This window comes from Diabrotica undecimpunctata, chromosome 4 (assembly GCF_040954645.1).
Source record: "Diabrotica undecimpunctata isolate CICGRU chromosome 4, icDiaUnde3, whole genome shotgun sequence".
Taxonomy (NCBI): domain Eukaryota; kingdom Metazoa; phylum Arthropoda; class Insecta; order Coleoptera; family Chrysomelidae; genus Diabrotica; species Diabrotica undecimpunctata.
This window is the reverse complement of record NC_092806.1, coordinates 105,154,459-105,176,785: the sequence shown is the minus strand read 5'-3', so window position 1 is coordinate 105,176,785 and position 22,327 is coordinate 105,154,459. Positions and strand designations below refer to the sequence as shown.

The 22,327-nt window shown below is 32.7% G+C and overlaps 1 protein-coding gene across 1 annotated transcript in view; it reads left to right on the top strand.

The window, feature by feature from the left end:
* The window catches only part of LOC140439834 (protein O-mannosyl-transferase Tmtc3-like), a 636,225-nt gene that overhangs the window by 510,221 nt on the left and 103,677 nt on the right, over window positions 1–22,327 (top strand). The window contains exons 9-10 of the mRNA XM_072529987.1: window positions 1,149–1,411; window positions 16,453–16,657. Of these exons, the coding sequence (XP_072386088.1) occupies window positions 1,149–1,411; window positions 16,453–16,657 (468 nt within the window). The remainder of the gene's footprint in view (window positions 1–1,148; window positions 1,412–16,452; window positions 16,658–22,327) is intronic.

Sequence of the window (22,327 nt, the reverse complement as noted above, 5' to 3'; positions counted from 1 at the left end):
AAGAACTGTGAAGTGTCCCAAAGGAATTATGATTTGGGTGTGCGCCTCATCAGCTGGTCTAGGAAGATATGAGGTGGTGAAGGCAGAATTAACGCAGTTAAAGTTTCAAGAAATTTTGAAAAATAGTCTTGTAAGTGGTCACGATCTCTATCAAGACAGCTAAAACAACTAATAATGGTTTGAAGACAATTAGGTAAATTATGGGATAGTTTCGACTCTTAGTTGTGCACATTCTTAGTACGAACAATGCCTGACAGGCAGACAAAATAGTAATTTCTTGAATTGCCCGAACGTTTAGTTGTCACGATGTTATTCAACATTTTCGTTTATTTTGCCGCCAATGCTGCAATTAAAAGTTTATAGAGACCGAGGCATTTTAATATTTTGTTATTATTATAGAGCTTAATTTATTATTGCTCTCGTTCTTTGGTTCAAGAAGAAAGATCGTGAAGATGAACGTTTTCAATAAATTTATATTTGTCCGAACATTTAGTTGTTAAAGCTCGTAATTTTATAAAATTTTCTCAATAAACACGTACTCTAAACTTTCAGTCTATAGTTGTGACCCTTCCTAAAGATTTTCTTGACTGATTTTAACTAATTTTTCCTTTTTTAAAAAAGCAACATATTTTTTTAGTACCACATCATACTCAGTACCCAAAACCCATTGTTCTTTTACCAGCCTTACCCATTATAGTTCTTTTTTTCACAATACGTTCTACTCCATAATATATGTGATATTAACAATAAGTAACTGAAAATCTGTGATAACTGTTGTCGCTGCTGTCACTTATTCATTAGACTATATAATATAACATATAATATACACACACACACACAAACTTCGTTTAACTGAAACGAAGACGTACCGACTTTAAAATATAATTTTACATTAAGTCCATTACTGTAGTTAAAATTATGAATTATCCTATATGACGTATATTATACGAACAGTTGTTTAATACCCATATTAAAAGACTACTATTGAAAACGCTTAAATTGTATTTCGCTAATAATTACCCACAGCCGCGGTCATTCACTATTAAACTAGAGAACCGTGGGAAAACTCTGAGAAACATGTTTATGTCCAACATATTATCGTTACTTTATACACAAAATGATCTAACCAAAACTACTTCCTATTTCAGCTGGGAGTGGTATTTCTCGAACAAGGAAAAGCCTCTCAAGCCTTGGCTTACCTGGACAAGGCCCTCGAATTCGACCCGGAGCACGAGCAAGCCCTTTTGAATTCAGCAATACTCCTGCAAGAATTCGGAAGGGCGGATCTACGGAAAATCGCCAGGGAACGATTGCTCATTCTCCTAGGCAAAGATCCGAATAACGAGAGAGTGCACTTTAACCTCGGAATGTTAGCCATGGACGATAAAAATATTGAAGAGGCCGAGAACTGGTAAGTGTGTGATTACTTCGTTTTGATGAACATTACCTCTTACTAATAACTTAAATAACAGTTAAAGCTACTGTTTTAATGATTCATCATTAGGGTAAAAGGATATTATATAAAGTGTACCAATAATACTGTTTAAAATAAATTCAGTTAAATTCTACATCATGATAACTATATATGTTTTTTAATATCTTTATATATTTTACACTAAGAATGCTTTTAATTCTATAAATTACAATATTAACTTGGTAGCTAGACTCAATGTAGTTACGATGATCCTTCCAATAAAAGCATCATAGTTTATTGCCATGCTATTTCTTATAATTTCACATAATTTCTTTAATATTTGGACAACTTTCGGTTGTATGAAATGTAGAAGTAAGTAGGTATTAATTTCCATATGTTTGCTGTATTTCTTTCATGAAAAAAGAAAGATCAAGTACTGATGGATCGTTACCTTCGCTAGGTACGAATTCGTGTTAATCATGAGCAGTATTTGCATTTTACTTATTTGAATAATTATATCAATGAACTTCGATCAAATCCGAGCATTCAACCTTATATTTATTAATTATATCAATGTCTGATTGGCTTTTATATCCCCAGACTTCATATTCATACACCAATATAGGCTTAATTACATATTTATATATTAATATTTTGTTTTTCAAGCTTGGTTTTAATTTCCTTCCCATTAACCGGTAGTGTTCTTGTTTTATGCCGATATATTTTCTTTTGTTGATTATACTTATATTTCAAATAATACTGAGCAAGTCTTAGTTAAATGTATGGCAACGTACTTGTTCCAAAGAACAAAAAAAATTGTTCTCCAGAATTAATATTAATGCTCAAAGACGTTGCTGTTTGGACCTATTTTGTTGTTGATGTAGTCATAGATACTCATCTGTTCTAGATATGTCAACACGGATGGATGCAGTCCTATTTATTTAGATTTTCAACGTTGTGATCAAAGTTTTCAGTTCCTTAGTAATTTGCAGGACGTTGGAAGCTTTCGCGAGATTCTGGGATGACGGCTTCATCCAGGAATATTCCTTTAATGGTGTGTGTAGAAATATCGGCTGAAAATAATACGTAAAAAATACCGTGGAACTGCAAAATTGATTGAAAATTTTGGCGAAGACATTATCTATTTTTGTTTTGAACTGTGGGTGAAACAGATATAATTTTGGAGTAGGAGACATAATGCAAGTGGAAATATTTTTGTAATCTTATGCAGCAGTCCATCATGCTAAATTTTGTTGAAGGCCTAGCTGAATACCGATAGCCAGTATTTCCTTAGTTCTATTGCCAAATTTATTGGATGTGTTACTCAGTCCTTTTGCTGAAGGTTTGAGTAACCTTGTGTAAAACTGACGTTTTGTGATGAAATCAATTAATAATCCATACTTAATAATTATATTGTAAGTCGTTCTAGTACTTTAGATAAGATTTGCAATAGACATTAGTAGTCAATATGAAATATAGTTTGGGTTTCTTTTTGTTTTTATATTAAAATTTTTTCAGTAGTACTAAAATACACTGCCAAGCCTAGTATAAAATTGGGATCACCACGTAGTTTGAATATATTTTAGAAATTTTTATTCTTTTTTAAATATTTTTGATTGTAATATATTTTACTTATTGTTTAAAGAAAACACTCTTTGATCTGTCAAAGTTTATTCAAAGTATTGAAAATGAACAATTTTACTTTGATATACTCAATATTTAAAAGGAACAATTTTAATTTGATGTGCTTTTTGTTTAAATAAAAGAAATTTTAAGAATTTTAGTAGCAAGTATTCCCTCCTCTGGCAATGATAACAGCTTACAAACGACGTGGTATGCTTTGGATCAGATTGTGGATCGCATTCTGCGGTAGATTGTTCTATTACTACATTAATATGTCGCAAAACTCTCTTGAATTTTTGTGGGCAAACATGTTCTATGGGTTTGATATCTGGACTGTGAACAGGCCAAATAAATCGAGTTATTTTAACTAGGTCAAGGTACTCAGTAACTATTCGAGCAGTGTAGGGCTGTGCATTATCAGGTATACATGTTGCATCGTCTTTAAGAATATTAATAAATGGTAAACCATGGTCTTCTAGAACCTGTGTTAGGAACCTATGCATAGTCAATCTTTCATTCTTGATAGTGACTAACTCCATGCAAGTGTCAAACGATATGCCTCCCCATGCCATAACTGATCCTCCATCAAATGAAAGTCTCTCGGCAATAGATGCTTGAGCATATCTTCGGCCTGGACGTCATCGTACTCCTACACTTTTGTCTAAGTCTGTAAGACAGAATCTCGATTCATCGGAAAACAATACACGACTCCTACCTTGTATTGTCCAAGCCAAGTGTTCCATTGCAAAATTCAATCTGCCAATTCGGCGTTCTCGGGAAAGCAGTAGTCCAGTTACTGTAGTTCGAGAAGATAAACCAGCAGCATGAAGTCACCTCCTAACCGTCAATTCACTTACGTTTGCATTTCTCACTTCTTGCAGATAGTTTCGAAAGGAAACTGCCATGACTGTTCGGCGCTGATATGCATATTTTTGTCTCTTGGCTGTCTCAAAACGAACTCATGGTAAGCTCTAACGAAATAAAACCTTTTCCATCCATAAAAGTAAATATTTAAAATATTTACCGACAGACGCTAGAGCGGCATGTTCTAACGAGAATCTTAATCGGAAATCGAATTAAGAATTTTTCCCAAATCTGTTTTCCAAACAACAGAAACAGACGACGAATGCACCAAAACGTGGATACAAATTATAAATCCCCATGCCAGTGAATATAGGTGCATTCGTCATCTGATGAAGAAGGTTTTATTTCGTTAGAGCTCACCATAAGTTCGCTCTGAGGTAGCCAAGAGGCAGAAATCTGCATATCAGCAAATGGTGGTACACTGTAAAGAAATCAAACTTTAACTGTATCTTTTATTTTTATTCCTTTACTCTAGCATGGAGTATTTGGAAATCGTTTTTACGAAGGGATTTCTGCCTAGATGAATTGGCATGACGTGGATACAAATTATAAATCCCCATGCCAGTGCATTTCGGCTATTCGTTGTCTGTTTTTTGCAGCTTTTAGAAAACACAGATCTGAGCCAAATACTGAATTTAAAAAACTTCAAACGTTTCTAACCGATTGCATATTTGGCAGACCCTATTAGAAGACATGAAAGGGACGATAAAGGTGATGTCTGTTAACAAAGTTGATGTTGTCGAATTGTGTACCCATTTGCCGTAAGTCTTATAATTTGATAAACAGAAACACGTTTATTTCTTTGCGGGCACATATTTAAAGAAGCAATCGTAGCATTTTTAAAATGTTATTAAAGTCCTAGTTAATGCCGCCTTTGGCAAAAAGTTCGATTTTAATTTATTAATATTCTTTTTTTTATTAATTTGGAATTAAGTGAATAGTTGGCATTATTATCGATGCAGATTAGTTGGAAACGATTTCGACACGTTTTTTGTTACTTAACACTACTTATATTTAAAATGCACGAAACAAGTGATTCCTCCCAGTCAAAGTTAAAAACGTAGTACAAAGTATTTAAAAGATTAGAAGTTTTATAACAGAAGCTGTTCCATGAAGTATTCTGTTTACTTGGGCATAAATTATAGTAAAAGCGGTGAATTTTTCTAAAACTAATTATCAGCATTTTTTTGTATTTCTCCATGTCCAGGGTTGGTTTTCGAATTTCAGTTATCTATAAGGTTGTAACTAACAATACACTAGCATTATTTATCCTGTTCACAGATATGTCTTGTCTAAGTGTTTCCCACCAGGTCTTTGTTGGTTTTCGTATCCTATTACTTCGGGTAACTTTCAACTAAGCGAGACTTTGTATTGGGTTTTATCGTTTTGGCGTTAAAGTGTAGTCATTCTTAGTTGTATCCTTTTGTGTCACTCAACTCAGACTTCCAAGCGTATCAGTTCCGCTACATGGATTCTTGTTCTTTTTTGTTTTTAACTTTTAACATTTATTGCAATACATTTTAGCTGGCTTTATTACAGTTTTACATAATTTTTGTTTTATTTTCATTAGAATTTGTCTATGACACTACACACCCCTACCGTCCTTAAATTTTAAACATTCTGCTATTTACTTCATTCCATAAATCGCTATCTATTTCCCAATTTCTTTGTAATACCTATACTAGTTATTTAAAACTATTGCTTTTTACAACTGAGGGAGAGGTAGCTGATATTTATCGTTGGATTATAATTTCCTGTTTCGAGCGGATATCTGTATACTCCCTTAAGTGAAATCCTACAACATCGACTTGTTTGGCATTTAACAATATGGTGTTAGTGTTAAATGTATCTTGTTTTTGAATACTGAAATCTACTACGAAAATTAGATGTTGACCTACAGTAATGGTAATACATTCAGCGATCAGACTTACTTTTTGGGGATATTGTTACTCTTTTCAACAATTCCCATATGTCATTATAAATGTTTTACAAAAAATAAATGATGTATTACTAACATGGTATCTTTTGAATCATGTTGATGAGTTTGATCTATAGGATAAATGTTCTGAAATTCCGTCAGTTACTCGGTCTAACGAAGTTATCCGAAAGAAGCTACCTTCTTTGGAACGGTGTTCTATCTCGCTATTTTGCAAATACCTATCATACAAATACCATTATCATACATGTATTACACAAAAATAAATAAGAAATATGTTTACCTATTTCTTATTTTTTACCTTGTTTTACCTTATAAAAATAAAGTTAGACATTACTATTTTTTGTTTTTGAATACCTAGCTTGTTTGACTTTTACTGTGGTGTCCGGTCAATAACCTTACGACCTTGATCGGTCATTGAATCTACGACTTCAACCGGTTGTTGATTGGCTCTACCAAAGCCATTTTTCAGAAAAAAAAAACCGGTTGTTGACCTCTTGACCGGCAATTGATCTTTTGACCGGTCATTAACCTCTTGCCGTGACCTCTTGACCGTGACCCCTTGACTGTGACACCTTGACCGTTCAGTGGAAGTCGGCGGTGGGGGGTATACGAACGGTGCTTCCAGAACTCTCATTATTTTTGTTAGTGGTGGGCTTGTGCGACCAAAACTCTTACCCCTTACCTAACCATTGAATGGGGTATACCAATGGATTGGGGGTCGATGGTGGGGTGCACGGTGCGACCAGAACTCTCATTTGACCTTTACTCTGGTGTCACAACTAGTAAATTTGAAAAAGACTGTATGACTTATACACACTTCTGTAATGATACGAATAAAAATCCACCAATCTCAAAACCCCCTCCAATTTTTATATATGGCGTGAATGACTATAGCAAAATGATAGATAATTTAGCTCAAGCACTAGAAGTAAAAACTTACTTTACTAAAGCCTTAAGAAACAACGCAATAACAACATTTACTCCGACAGAGGTTCGACAACCAATAAAGGTGCTAAATCCTAAGAAAGCTCCTGGCTATGATTTGATAACTGGAGAATTACTGGAGAAGCTACCAAGAAAAGCAGTGGTGTTATTAACAATTATATACAACAGCATACTACGTCTTCAATACTTTCGAATACAATGGAAAATTGCTCAAGTTACTATGATTCCGAAACCTGGTAAGCCCGCAACGCAAGCAATTTTATATCGCCCTATAAGCCTACTCCCAATAATGTCGAAAGTGTTAGAAAGGCTACTATTACATAAAATCGAGTAAGTTGTTCCCATAAACGAAATTATACCACAACACCAATTCCGATTTAGACGTGAACACTTAACCATCCAACAATGCCACAGAATAGTAAATTTAAATAAAACAACTCTCGAAGAGAAAAAGTTTTGCGCTGGAGTGTTTCTAGATATACAACTGGCATTTGATAGAGTATGACATAAAGGTCTCATCTAAAAATTGAAATTATACCTAACAGACCAACTATACTTTATACTAAAATCGTATCTTACTGACCGTTACTTCCAAGTCAAAATTGAAGACACTTACTCAAATTTTTTCGGAACACAGACCCAACTAGGTTGGAAATGAATTTTTTTGGTACTATATGCAGGGTGACAATTATTGGCAATAGGACGATTTTGAACTACAGGATACACAAGAAATTTGCAAGAAAATACTATTTTATTAACATCAAAATGAAGCTTATATTATTCCATTTACAATCTAATCAAGTTTGGAAAATAATATCATCAAGATGGTGACCATCACGTTGGATACAGTTTTCGATCGTCTTTATTAAATCCTCCGTAACACGTTTTAACATCGCTCGATCAATAGTCAGGATTTCCTGGCGAATTGCGTTCTTCAACACGATCAAATTATGAGGATTGCTAGCATATACACGACTCCTTAAATACCCCCATAAAAAAAATCACAAATTGACAGGTTTTGAGACCTCGGAGGCCATAGCAAATCTCTGAAACGTGAAATGAGTTTTTCTGGAAACAGGTTGCGGAGAATATTCATTGAAGCATGGGCAGTATGTGCCGTTGCACCATCCTACTGAAAACACGCATTCCTTGGGTTTATCCCTTTTCTACGTAGTTCTGGAACCAAAAAATTTTGGATCTGTACAGTACAGAACCTGTAATTCTGTTTATTAACGGTTACGTCCAAATTGAAATGAGTTTCGTCGCTCATTAGAAGATGCTGACCTAAGTTATGCTCCAAAAGAACTTGCCTTCTCGTAGCAAAACCCTCACGTTGTTCAACATCTCTTTCTTAAAATTTTAGGTCCTTATGCAACATTTTTCTAAACGATTCCCGATTAATGTTTAGCTCAATTGCATGTTTTCAGGCGGACCGTGAAGGGCTTCTGACGACGGCATCTCTTACTGTTCTATTCGGACTTTGTTGCTTTTTTTACTACTAGTACAGAGGTACAATAGCATGGTACAATGAACACAAAGGTATGATACATAATGTTCCAAAATCGATTCGCGTCGCGCATGACGTAGTCAAGACCGCTTCTTCACGCAACATTTGAATGTAGTAGCAAATCGATATGAAAGAACCATGTAAGGTTGCTGTCTAAAAAAATAACAACAATTTTACAATTCATATGAATTCTGGGTCTTCGTTAATAGTTGCATAACTATGCACATCACTTAGTTTATCCAAATGTTTTTAAAAGCACCTATTTTTAACAAACATTCAAAAATAGCGATGGTTCATGAAGAATAAAAATGAATTATTGCAGAGCGTAGATATCGTTAGATTTGTAAAGTCACAAAGACTAAACTGGCTTGGTCACTTAAAAAGAACGCCAGATAATTGAGCTGTACAAGTAATCCAGAGATTAAAACCCCAAGCAAATAGGACAAGAGGTAGGCCCAATAAAAGGTGGATAGAGGATATAGAGGAAGACCTTCAAACCATGAACATCAGGCAGTGGTGAAGCAAAGTATTCAACATGGTATTTAAAATTTTACCCATCAAATTTTTTAAGCCCTTGCGAAGTGGATATTTGTATAAAGAGGCATATGTAAGCATATATCTAAATTATTTTTCTATTATAAAAAAGATGACTCAGTCAGTATTGAGTTACTTTAAACTATATTTATTATCTCATAACTTGCAATTTGCAGTCATTACCATTGATAACCGATATTATTGTCGAACTTTTGTTTTTATACAAGCCTTCTGTCTTGCCGGTGTAAAGTCGTCTGAAGTCGATATTTATTGTGTTTTGCGTTTGAATTAATTTGTGACTTATTTTCATATTATTATATTGTTTGGTAAGTAAATTTTGCATATAAAAATCGGTGGGTTATAGTAATGTGTATAGTTTTTATTTTACTAAATTTAAAAATAAATAAATCTAAAATCCCATATTAAATTATTATAAATCAGATTTTTGTTTATTGTAATCTATTTTGTTTTTATTTCAATAAAACTGCTTGGAAATGAGTGACAGTGAATCAAAATAGGCAAATCTACTACTATTTACCTATACAAAAAGAGTGCGTATATTATTAGTATATGTATGAAAACAAAAATAAATATTTCGCCTGAACCCTCAGGAAAAGTAAAGGTTTTACGTCACTGAAAATATATTTTTTATTCAATTATAAACAAAACAAAACATTTAAAAAAAATCGATTATTTTTTGACCATAATTTCAAAATTAATGTGTACGTTAAGCTGTAATAATGGGTTCGAGCGGTCTTGAATACGTCACACTCCTGGGCCAGCTGTCAAATGTCATGCGCAATAGCATACCTTGTATTCATTGTACCATGGTACAATAGTAACGCCGCTTTTGTTCCACTCTCGTCCCCTCAAGCTTTGTATTATGCGTTCTAAAAATATCCAGTTCCCGATTGTCACCCTGTACTTAATAAATTATAATACAAAATGCCTATCACAGTTCGGAGATATATACTGCCCTATTAAGAAAGAACCCCGTATCTCCACTATAGGGAGTTTTGAGAAAAACGCGTTTAAAGATTTTTGTTTTAAGCCCTTGTGGTTTTGGTACAATAATAACACAAAATTATTTAGGGTAGAGTGTGTAGCATCTTAGTTAACTTTTTAAAAAAAAATTGCAAAATTACCATATGGACATTAGTTATGCGACATACGGGCTAACAAAGCAAAGAATTATGTCAAGTTTACTTAGCTAAAACCACGTATTATCCAAATTTGTCTTAAGCTTGGTTTTAACTATGTAATTATTATAAAATTTATGTAACTGCCTCGAAAGGCAAAACATTTAAATATTTTAATAATATTTTTTATGAACATTTGTTAAATAAAATATAAATATTTACGAAAAACGTTTATTTAAAAATACAAAATGGAAATTATTATTAATCGGAAGTTGGCAATTCTTCAAAAATTTGTGGCGATTCGCCGGTATAATTTGACCTAAGTTTTTTATTACTAATTTGTTCTTTTCTCTTCTTAGCAATCCCAGAAGGTTTCGTCACAGGTGTGGAGTTCTTTATCCCAGATTTTAACACTCTGGCCTGCAAAAAGTCCATCTCTATCAACTCCTCGCTAACGTCAATTTTAACGTGTAAAATCTTGCTCTCTCTTTTCACAATTACTTAACAATTTGTGATAGGTAAATACGTGTGACTCTGTTTACTTTAATTTTGACTGGGATGATAAGTCTTTCCAGATAAGAAAATCGGAAACCCCCATTTCTTTCACCACCACACGATTCAAATTACACGTGTTAACGGCCTCGACGAAATAATGATAATCATAAACTTTCTTCTTTTTCTTTAACGATAGTTTCACTTGGTGGTGGAAACTATTAGCGGTGGTATCTGCTGTATACCAGGTTTTTACTACGAAGCGTTAAATGCCAGGTTTATATTAAGCATAATAGTCATTTTTGGCGTTTACGGGGAAACTATTTTCTTTCATAAAATATTTAGAAATGTAAAATACGGGTTTTTCTCTATGTGAAATTGTTATATAAATCATAATTATTCATATGGTGCAAATATTCCAATTTTTCAAATTTTGTATTTACGGGGTTCTTTCTTAGTAGGACAGTATAATAAATATTAACAAATAAGGGTCTAAAAATGATAGTTTTTTCATTTAAATCGATACAGGTAAAAATAAAGCAATAAATGTATTATTTAGAATAGTTATCTTTTACTAGATGGGCAAAGTTTAAAATGGCAGTTTTTGAATTTTGGTCCGATCATATATTTGGAAATTGCAAAATAAAGCCAAAATTTCGAAAACAAAAATTTGCTGTAACTTTTCAAAAATAAACTTAGTACTTTAATATTACATAAAAAATTGAAACAAGTAGTTGTTATAATGCACAAAAAAGACAATTCGTCAATTAGTTTAAATTTTATTTAATTTATTTACTCCACAGAGCTTTTTGCAATAATATTTCTCAGAAAATAATAATGATACAGTGATTTTGTGGGAACCACCTGAAGGAGGAAGACTTATATTTTCAATATATTTAAGAAAAAATTAATAAAAGTCATTTTTATGTTTCAAAAACAGTTTATTAAAGTAGAGTTATTTTTGGCTTATAAATAATTGGAATAAATTAGTTAATATTTACTCCAGTGTAAATCCACGTTGATATTTCAAAAGCTTTTAATTTTACTTGAATTAAAAAAAAATGGCCTATTTTAGATTTCAGACATGCGGTGCAGTGTACGAAGGATAGGGTCATGCAAAATAAATGATCTTTTTTGGCAACGCCACCGCTCTTCACGGCAGCAACCGTACGAACAACATGCAATCAGAGATTCTCAACAATTCAGTGTCACAAAATTTGATTTTCAGTAATTACATAGATAGTAAACAATTTCTTTTTAATTATTGCTATAATGAATAATGGGATTTTAATATGTTCATAATTGAAGAGGTGGGTTCCAAGAGGTCCTATTTTTTTCTATGTTTAAGAATATAATTAAATGTTACTTTGGAATAGAATCAGTCATGTAATTTGCAGGTTCAAATTCTTGTTTCAAGACAATTAAAAGTAAGATTTGAACACAAAATCATGGCTTTTAAGAAGTTAAACTTTTGTTTTTCAAAACGACCTAAGTCAGTGACTTTTGGAAAATTCATGTGGGAGACAACTTCATATTATTATTCATTTGTAAGTTTATTGACAATCAGAGCTTGTCTCTAAGATGTCAGCAAAGGTTTAATAACTATTTAAGTACATAATTAAAAATTAATTTCTATTCATCAAAATCAATTATTCACCTTTATGTCAAAATTTTAAAAGTAAAGTTGAAAAATCATTCAAATAAAAGGCTTTAGTTCATCATACAGTATTATTATCGTTGGTACCATTTTCCACATTGGTAAGTGCAGTATTATAAAAGTCTTTTGAACTTTCAGATAATGAAATAAGTTTGAAAAGGTTTTCCACATCTTTTTTCTTCTTTTCACTTACATGATTCACTAATGGCATATACTTCACTGTACTGTACACTCCCAGTAAATTGCATTCTTTTTTTAGTACTTTAAAAGTACTAGAATTACCACAGTAGATATTTTTGGCTTCAACTTCTTTATTACTTTTATTTGAAAATGAAAAAACTCGTTGTTCATGCATCAAAAAAAGGGAGCTTCTTCAATACAACTCATTTTGCAGCATCCATGAAATCCACAAGGTCCCAGTCTTTTCCTAAAACTTTAACTGTAGCTGAGGATGCAAACACTTCTCTGGTTCAACTATTATTTCTTTTCTTGTAAATATTTTTTTCAAAACGTTCAAATACTCTATAAGGAGACATACAGCTACCTCCCATTATTAGAAATCAATGCTGAATATCACTTAACGCTCTGAAAGTCTGCACATAACTAAGTATGAAACCCAAAATATTTTGACATTTATTTTGTCCACTGGAAGCATCAGAAAATAGCTAAAGTGTCAATGATTTGTCAACTTGTCTTCCAAAATCCCGAAAAAGTTATACAGAGCTGAAACTACTTCTTTGGAGCCTCGACCACTCTGGTTTTTAGTCCATGTGTACACAAAAGTATTAGTAAAAGTAAGGTTATAAATCCAAATTTGTCGAGAATAAAATACCTCACCAACTCTTAGTTTTGGAAGAGGCTGGTTTTGTTCCATGGCAAAAGATACCTTATCTACATTAGCTTCTGTTCTTTAAGTAGTTCATAAAATTTCTTAGCTCGCAACGTGTACAATTGGTACTTAGTAATAAGGGAAGCGTTTTCTTGAAGGTCGTTACATAAATTTATTTCACTTTTTGTTAGATCACAAAATGAACAAACGTCTGTCTTTTTATTGCCAAAACTTAGATTGAATTTCGTCTGGAAGATCTTGAAGAGCTTTGTGTAAGACTTACTCTGTTCTTTTGAGTCTGTTTTAAAATAGCCACAATTTTTTAATAAATAATTCTGGGCTAAGGTAACCGCGGACGCTTTTACCTCGACCATAATGACTTTCACAGTGTGGATTTTCTACTGCCGCCAAAATTATGTCTTGTCGAAGATTTTTATTAATTTTTGGTCTACCTTCGCCTCATATGGCCTAATTCTCAGCGGCGGCCGGCCAGGTGAAGTAGGTGAAGGTGAGGTTCAGCAAAAAAATATAATTAAATTGAGACAAATAAATAAAAAATGAAACCAAAATTATTTTATCTAAATTCTGAAATCAATTATTTATTCTCTTTTAATTAATCTAAATTAATCTAAAAATTAAAAAGACAACTAGCTTTATTAGCGGTACGTACTTGACGGTCAAGTCCTGACCTGTGTCACTAGCCGTGTACTGAATCTTAGTATTCAGGAACGTGACGTCAGCCTAGCTTTAGTGATAGCTGAGAAAACTGGTGAGTGCAGTTCCGACTATAAATATATTATTCGTCTTCACCCACTGTGTATTTGGTATTCCTATTTTTCGGAAATTTCTCTCAGCGACAATATTTTGAAATTTAGTTTATTATATAGATATTTTTTATATAGTATAGTGTATAGTATAGTATTTATTAGTTTAGTTTAGTCACAGTATTAATTTTATTTGTTTAGTGCACTTTATTAATACATTTCTCTGTGGTTTGTTTCGGATTTCGGATATAAAGTGTTCTCGTGGATTTCGTTTGAACAAAAATAATTTTAGACAGACATAAATCCAATTAATGACTTCTTCTTCTTCTTCCTATGCCGTCTCCATTAACGGAGATTGGCGACCACGTTTCTAAAAGTTTCTCTGTCTTTTGCAACGTGGAATAATTCATCTACAGTCATGTTTGTCCATTCTCCAATATTTCGCAGCCATTATTTCCTCTTTCTACTTATTCCCTTTTTTCCATTGACTCTATCCTGTATGATGACCTGCAGAAGACTATATTAAATGGTGGCTAAATTAATGACTTGGTGTGTAATATATTAGAGACTCCGTTTAGGCATTGGAAAAATGAAGATAAAAGGGATGTTCTTTTACATGGTCGACCAACCAGTATTTTAAACATCTGCGTCTGATCCAGAGTAGTCGGCTGCAATCAGCATTTGACTCAGAGTGGGCGGCTGAATCGAAACTCACCAACCCGTTTAAGCAGGCGTGGTGATTTAATCGCCAAAAAACCCTCAATGAAATGTCAAGGTTCAGAACTAAAATACCCCAGGCAAGCAGAACGAATCGTATCTAGTATAAGTGCCCTAAAAAACTGTTTTCAAGTTATTAGGGCCCTAAACTCTATACATTTTTTTAACAAATTTTTAATGACTTTTGGGCGCGACGTAGGTACCAAACCTCCTTTGGTCCGGCAAGATTTCCTCATCTTCACCACTTTTTTAGGCCACGAGCCGCCGCTGCTAATTCTTTGTATATTTAATCTATTCTCTTTACCGTAGATTGTAAAATAGGTTTACAATCTTGGTGCCTTTCATGAAAAAATTGGCATATTTTTTGTCCGCATTTTATTCCCAATACCAATCATTGTTAATATTTTAATCCTATCGCTTTCGGTTAAAGGCATTTTGTAAAAAAAGTTGCAAATGATAAATTGCGTGAATAGATTTCACGTAAACGTACCCTCTGTAAAGCGTTAACAATACAGATTGGTACTTTAATATGTCTGTCAGTTTTATGACAACTTTAAAAAAATGGTGATGACGTCATCACACGAAGGTGTTTCAACCTGCATATTAGAGTATAATTTAAAAACAATAAAGCAAATTAAAATCAAACATCGAACTGTTTCGAGAATTTCTAATAATGCTGTTTATTTAGCTAATCATGAATGAATTTATGCGTTACTTTATGGCCGCACTGTACATTTATGTGTTCGAACCGCGACGGGCGTTTTTGTACATAAAATGTATTACGTATTATAGTACCCAATAAACCCATTTGCAACGAGGCTGGGTCAGTGTCCCGAATATGTTATTTTTTTTTATTTCTCTAACGTATTATATAATGTATCTAAAGCTGGAATTAGTATGGCTCTAATATGTATTACTTAAAATTAGAATCTTCTCAGCATTTATTTTTAGGTTTATTATTTTCATTAATAATTACTATATAGTTAATCGTCATGCTCTAATAGCACCCTGTTTCTTGTATTTCATATCACATAGATATAATTGATGGATTCGACCGTTACTTGATGGAAATTCATTTTATGTAACAATAAAACACTGAAAACTTTGTTTTCAAAACTTCCACAAAATTTATTTTAAATTCTTATCACTACAGCTGTTTCGGCTGATTGCCTTTCTCAAGTGATCTGTTTTTGGCATGGGTTTACAGGCAACTCGACCAATTTTTATCGTATATTAATTCTCTTCATAGTCATATTGAATTTACAATAGAAACAGAACAAAATCAATCCATAAATTTTGTACAAACTTAAATGTGGCGACTGTCCAAAAACTTACATTGGTCAAACAGGTAGAAATTTTAATAAACGAATAGCACAACATAAAAGGGCTTTCAATAATAGAAAAACAGATTCTACATACGCTTCACCTTCTAGATCATAATCATTCTTTTAATGACGAATTTAAAATTCTACACATTTAAAATAAAGGCCTTAAGCTATCTTTGTTAGAATCTATGGAAATCAACAAATTAAAAAACACAGATATAATTCTGAATGACCAGCTTGAGACAAACAGTTCTCCCCTCCTCAACCTATTTCATTAGAGACTATAAAGTGTAAACTTATGCCAAAAACAGATCACTTGAGAAAGGCAATCAGCCGAAACAGCTGTAGTGATAAGAATTTAAAATAAATTTTGTGGAAGTTTTGAAAACAAAGTTTTCAGTGTTTTATTGTTACATCACATAGATATCCTTGTCCATTTTTAACCTGTACACTTGTGAGTCAATTATAAATTCCAATATATTGGAGTTTTATAAATCATTGATATTGCTCTATATTGTACAATTTTAAATATATAATACTCTTGTTATCGTGTATATTTGGTAAACTATTATCTAATGTCTTTTTACAATTAACAGTTTAAATCACAATTAAGATTAAGTATTCTTGGTGTATGCGCCTCTATGTAAATAGCAATAGCAATTTAGGATGAATTTATATCAATATTAATCGAATACATTTCCAGGTTTCGTAGAGCGGTCCATCTCAAATCAGACTTCCGAAGCGCCCTATTTAACTTGGCCCTCCTTCTCGCCGACGACCAACGACCTCTAGAGGCAGCTCCGTTTCTAAACCAACTCGTGAAGTATCATCCAGACCACGTCAAGGGACTGATATTGCTCGGAGATATTTATATAAATAACATCAAAGACTTGGATGCAGCTGAAAATGTAAGTATTATGTCGTAAACTTACGAGGTAAACTTCAACAAACGTCGTCGGTTCAGATTTTCTTTATATTTTTTCCTTTTTACGGGGTCGTAAAAAGGGGAAGTATATTTGTATGTGGAAAATCAATTACCTGAAAAATGTTGAAAATGCTTATTTTCGGCATTTGGTCGTGCCTGCTTTGTTATCTGATCTATTATGTTATAACTCAAGTCTCTTAGAATGTTTATACGTACCTGTAATATAAGAAAGTATTTCGTAAAAGATCAACTAACATTTTTGAAAATTTGTACAAAATAAGAGAAAACAAATTTTAGGTTATTTTTAATAATAAATACTGATTTGTATTATTAGTTAATAGATAAATTTCTTTCAAAGTAACGAAAATTATTTAATTTATAATCACTTTAGGGTAAATTAATATTCTTCTTCTTTAGGTGCCATCTCTTTTAATAGAGGTCCTTCCATTATGTGTTAAAGCAAGTTATAACATATGTCCAAGATAAGATGTTCTCCGTTTTTAATAATGTTTTACAAGTTAACGATCTCTATTCATACGTCTTAAAACTTCGTCATTTCTAACATTATCAGTCCATGGAATTTCTTGTATGTGACGGAATATCCATATCTCAAAGTTTTCCAGGCGTCGCGTCATAACGAGTTAATTGTCAGCGTCCGTGTAGTAGGCTACTGTGTATTTAGTATTTTATCATACGATATCGTAGAGTTAGATCAAGATCTCGGTTGGTAAAAAATTGTTTTAGTTTTATAAATGCTTGTTTGGCCTCTTCTATTCTACATTGTACTCCTTGTTATGAACCTAGGCTAGATGTGAGCCTGGGGTATATATTCGATACACCAGCACATTCTTGTCTAGGTATCAGACTATTTAGACTTTATACTTTTACGTTAGCCTTTTTGTTTTCTATCCAGGCTTGAACCATCGATCCACTAGATCATTCTGTGAAGTCTGGCTCGCTTGGGTATCGGACTCATGATTATATTCTAGTCGTAAATAAACATTTTACGTATTTTAGAAAGATTAATAAATAGTTGAACGGCACAAGACTGCTGAGATCAGATGCTTTATCCACTATTTTGACATTTACATGCTGAAGAATGTTCTAAAATCACTTCTAGCATATGAAGTTTATGTCTTCATGATAATTCCAAGTTTTCTTCGATATAAAAACAAGGGCACTGTCGATAAACCTTTAACAAAGGCCTGCCGTGCATTTTTTTACTGTTGTATCATGCCAAACTTAGACGACTATCCTGCTTTAACCCAAGTTTCGTCAACGCAATAAAATTTTCGTTTTGTCATACAATATTTCTGAACTGAGCGAAGATAATTACGTCGCCATGATATTATTTCCTCCTTAAAATGGCATTCCGGCATCCTCATATAAAAGATATACTAATATTTTTCATCGTAATGCACAGGTTATTTTAGAAACATCATAGATTTCACCTATTTTACTTAATATAGATTTGAGACTTAGAGCTCTATTTTCAAACAAAAATGAATGTATAGTCCTGCGGAGGATATTGTTTTGGTCTTTATACGACTTATTAGCGATTTGTATATGGATTTTTTGAAACGTCTACAATACGTTTAACTGTTGCCCCTGATACTCTGTTAAAAGATTTTTTTCCGTTTTTGTATAGTCCGTCTTATACCTTCCAATAATTTGTGTTTTCTCTTGTGAGATGGATCTAGACGTGGATATCATGTACTTGTATCACTTGTTATATCCATTTTTATTCTACGATCAACTGATAGAATATACTGCCAATCTTCTTATTTTAACCTAATATATTGTATAACTTCACAATCAAAAACTAATTAAGAAAATAAGAAAACTATCTATATCGATATCTAATATCTATATCTATATATATATATATTTAATCTAATCTATATCTATATCTAATCGAACTCAAATTTAACAACCAATACTAAAACAACGATAAGCTAAACACTGATGGTCAAAACTGTTTGCTTGTTTTAAATAACATTTTTGCGGATTGACCATTTATCTACTATGTAATTCCCATTAAATAATAAATAATACCAGATCATTTCATTTTTAACGAAGGAATTTGATTGATCTCTTGTCGCATGCGGCGAGCAAAATTATTAGTTTACAGTATTTGCTTATTATCAAGCATTAATAGAACTGCCCAAAATATTCTTACGCCAAAGATGTACTACCTCTCTAGTTACTTTTTGCTTTTTTTAATCAGTGACATAATACAACTGTGGAGACGATAATTTATTTATATGCATTTATAGACATCTAGACGAATAGAAGATTTGCCCTGTTGCCTTAGGTCTAACAAGCTATAGTAGCTTATAAGTAACTCCGAGAAACTAGAGGCTAGACGATCTGGAAGTTAATTAAAATATTCATTTTTCAACATTGAAGAAATCACGTCGAAGAAATTAGTATTAAATTTTCATAGATCATTTATTGTGAAACATATTATAAGAAGCTTATCAAGCTGATCCAAAACAAAAGTCGAAGACATAGCAACAAAAATTGCCAAAATTAAATAGAGCTTCGCGGGCCACACTGCTAGACAAAAAGACCAACGTTGGAATACTACAATACAACATTGGAGACCTTACGAAAGTAAACGACCAAGAGGAAGACCGCAGATGAGATGGGTTGATGATATTAAAAGAATAGCCGGAAGAAATTGGAAATATGTTGCTCAGGATAGAGACCGATGGAAGGGGTTGGGAGAGGCCTATGTCCAAACATGGACGACAGAAGGCTAAGAAGAAGAAGAAGATCAAGCTGATGGAGAATAATGGGATAAGACAAGTTTGCTGTTCTTGCTCTTGAGTTCATCTAGACCCCCATTAGATTAAAAATGGTTTGATTGATATTAAATTATAGAGTATAAATAGAATCATTAGTGACTTTTTCAAAAAAATATGATATTTGGAAATATTTGGTGTATTTAGTACTAGAATATCTGAAAATTTAATAATCTAGTATCACAAATGCTTAAAAATTACAGACAAAAAAGTTATCCGTTAAAATACTCGTTGACCTACCCAAAACGGACCCCTATGAACGGTACTAGAAATTTGCAATTAATGGAGTCGATTCAACTCTGGAGGATAAATAATCGTACCAGTTTTTATTTTTCTAAATAGAAGAGTTCTCAAGTTATTAAAAAAAAACTACTTAAATGGCGCCATCTTAAAAGAGCTCTAGCTGACTTGTGAAGCATTTTTGGACTAGATAAATTGGGTTAAAGCATCTTAAAATTATCTGAGGAATCTGCGGTCTTCGTTTTATGGACACCCTGTATGAAGAAAGCATATCTTCTCCTAGACATTATGTTGAATTTTGGAATGAATATTGATTGAATATACAAAAAATACGTTGAAGCAATATTCTTCTTCTTCTTCCTTCTTGTATGTAGGCTTTAAAAAAGCATGTTTCTTTTTCAATATTAGCCTCCTAATTTGTTTAAATTGTCGCACCATCCTTTTCTTGGTCTGTCAATACTTCTTCATCCATTTGGTGACTTATCTCGTGCTATTCGTACTATCCTGTCCTCTGTCATTCTACTAATGTGTTCGTTCCGCTCCTGTTTCCGTTTTTTCACCCATTCATTTCTTCTATATTGCATGCTCTTCTTATGTTTTCGCTTCTCTCCCTATCCAACAGACTTTTCTCTGATATTCGTGGGAGAATTTTCATCTCTGTTGTTTCTAGTAGTCGTCTCGTTTTAGATGTGTCAGGTCTTGTCTCGGCCGTGTATGTTAATATAGGTCTAATTGCTGCTTTATAGATTTTTGTTTTTGTGTCTTGTCTTAGGTGTTTGTTTTTCTAGATTGTGTCATTAAGAGATCCCGCCGCTTTAATTGCTTTTACGTTTTGTTGTCGTACTTCTTCTTCAACATCTCCGTAACTAGTTGTATATATTCCCAGATATCTAAACCTTGTTTCCTACTTTATTATCTTCTCATTAATTTCGATTTTACATCGTAGTGAGTATTTAGATGTTGTCATACATTTGTTTTTTTCTGCTGCTATTATCATATTTATTGGCTGTTGTATTGAATATGTGTGTTAATCTTTGGAGTTCGTCTTCTGTCTCGGCGATTAATGCGGTGTCGTCTGCATGACGGAATATTAAGAATGTTAAAAATTGTTACAAACAGATAGATAAGAGCTAGTTGCGGATAAAAATGTAAGTTAACGTTAGATGTGTAATGGTAAGTGTAAAGAAAGTTCACCTTATTTGATTCGGAGTATGATTCGGAGACAGAAACAAAAAATACAATAATTCTTTGTTAAATATTATTTCCATTAATAGAAGAACTTCATTTTGAAGACTTTTTTACAGTGTAAAAACATCTGAACGTTGGCCTTTCATGTTCTTTTCTTGCAGTTTTACGGTGCAATAAAGTGAAAAGTTTATTCTCGTGAAGAGGAAAATCGATAGATGGATGAAGAATAAAAATACTACCAGCTTTTTTGGTAGGAACGTTAAAATTTAATCCTCTTACCAATAGTTATTTCGTTTGGCATCCGGTCAATGTTAAAGGCAAGCGGTACTTATTTTTTTTGTATAAGATTATAGTGCAGTTGATAATTTTGAGAATCATTGCTATTTTATTATCGCTGTTATTTGATGAAAATATATATCTTTCTGACTAATAATTTGCAAATGAAATCGGCCACAACTACCCAATTTAAAACTATTTTAAGTTTCAGTTTTTATTCACGCGTCATTCTTTAATGTCTTGTTGTCGATAGTAGAAACACAATAGCCGTAAAATATTGTTATTTTAGTCATAATGGGGAGTTATTTTAATAGATCAATTACGGGAACACAAAAGAATCTATAGAAGGAAAATTCCTACAATAGAAGGATTTGAACCAAATAATTATCTTTTTATTGCACTTAATGCCAAACATTCTAGTATTGTACAGTGCGTATCAAAGTCGTCTCCCAGAACTATTTGCTGAGCCATAACATTTAAATTAAAAAATTAAGATAAGAGCATGATATGTGGGCTAAGGATTGTGATGTGAGAAAAGAGTTTAAAATACACATTGGAAAAGCCAAAGATTAATAAAATTCTCTTAATAAAAGTAATACCTACAATAAAACTAAATATCAACTAAGTTTGCTGCTGCATATTCTCCACATTGCTGTAGGGAATGTGTAACGTTCCATCACGTTTATGGAACTAAGAAAATGTTAGTGGTCATAAGAATTCCCAATAAGAATTCATACTCTCAATTTTTGTAACTACTGAGAGTTAGGCAATCCATATTACATACCAAATAGGTAAATGCTAAGTTCCTAGTGTCGGAGTACTTGTCAAGAAATGCGTCTTATCGTAGAAGCGACTTGTGATTTTTGACATGAAGCGGTATTAAGACTTCACTTTGGCCTAAGAATTCAACCTGATCGGTGGCAGGTAAAATGCAGTTTAGTTTTTTTTTGAAGAATATGCATTAATTTTAATAAAAGTTGTTTAAATTTGAGAAGAAAATTATGTTGTTTATTTGAAAGGGGAGAGAATTATTATTTTAGTTTGTTTTGATGGTGCTTGACACATGATTGCTCGGTAAGTCGAAATTTTCATTCATTAACCAGCCTTTGTAAACTTTACACACCAGCCAAAAATCAAAACGA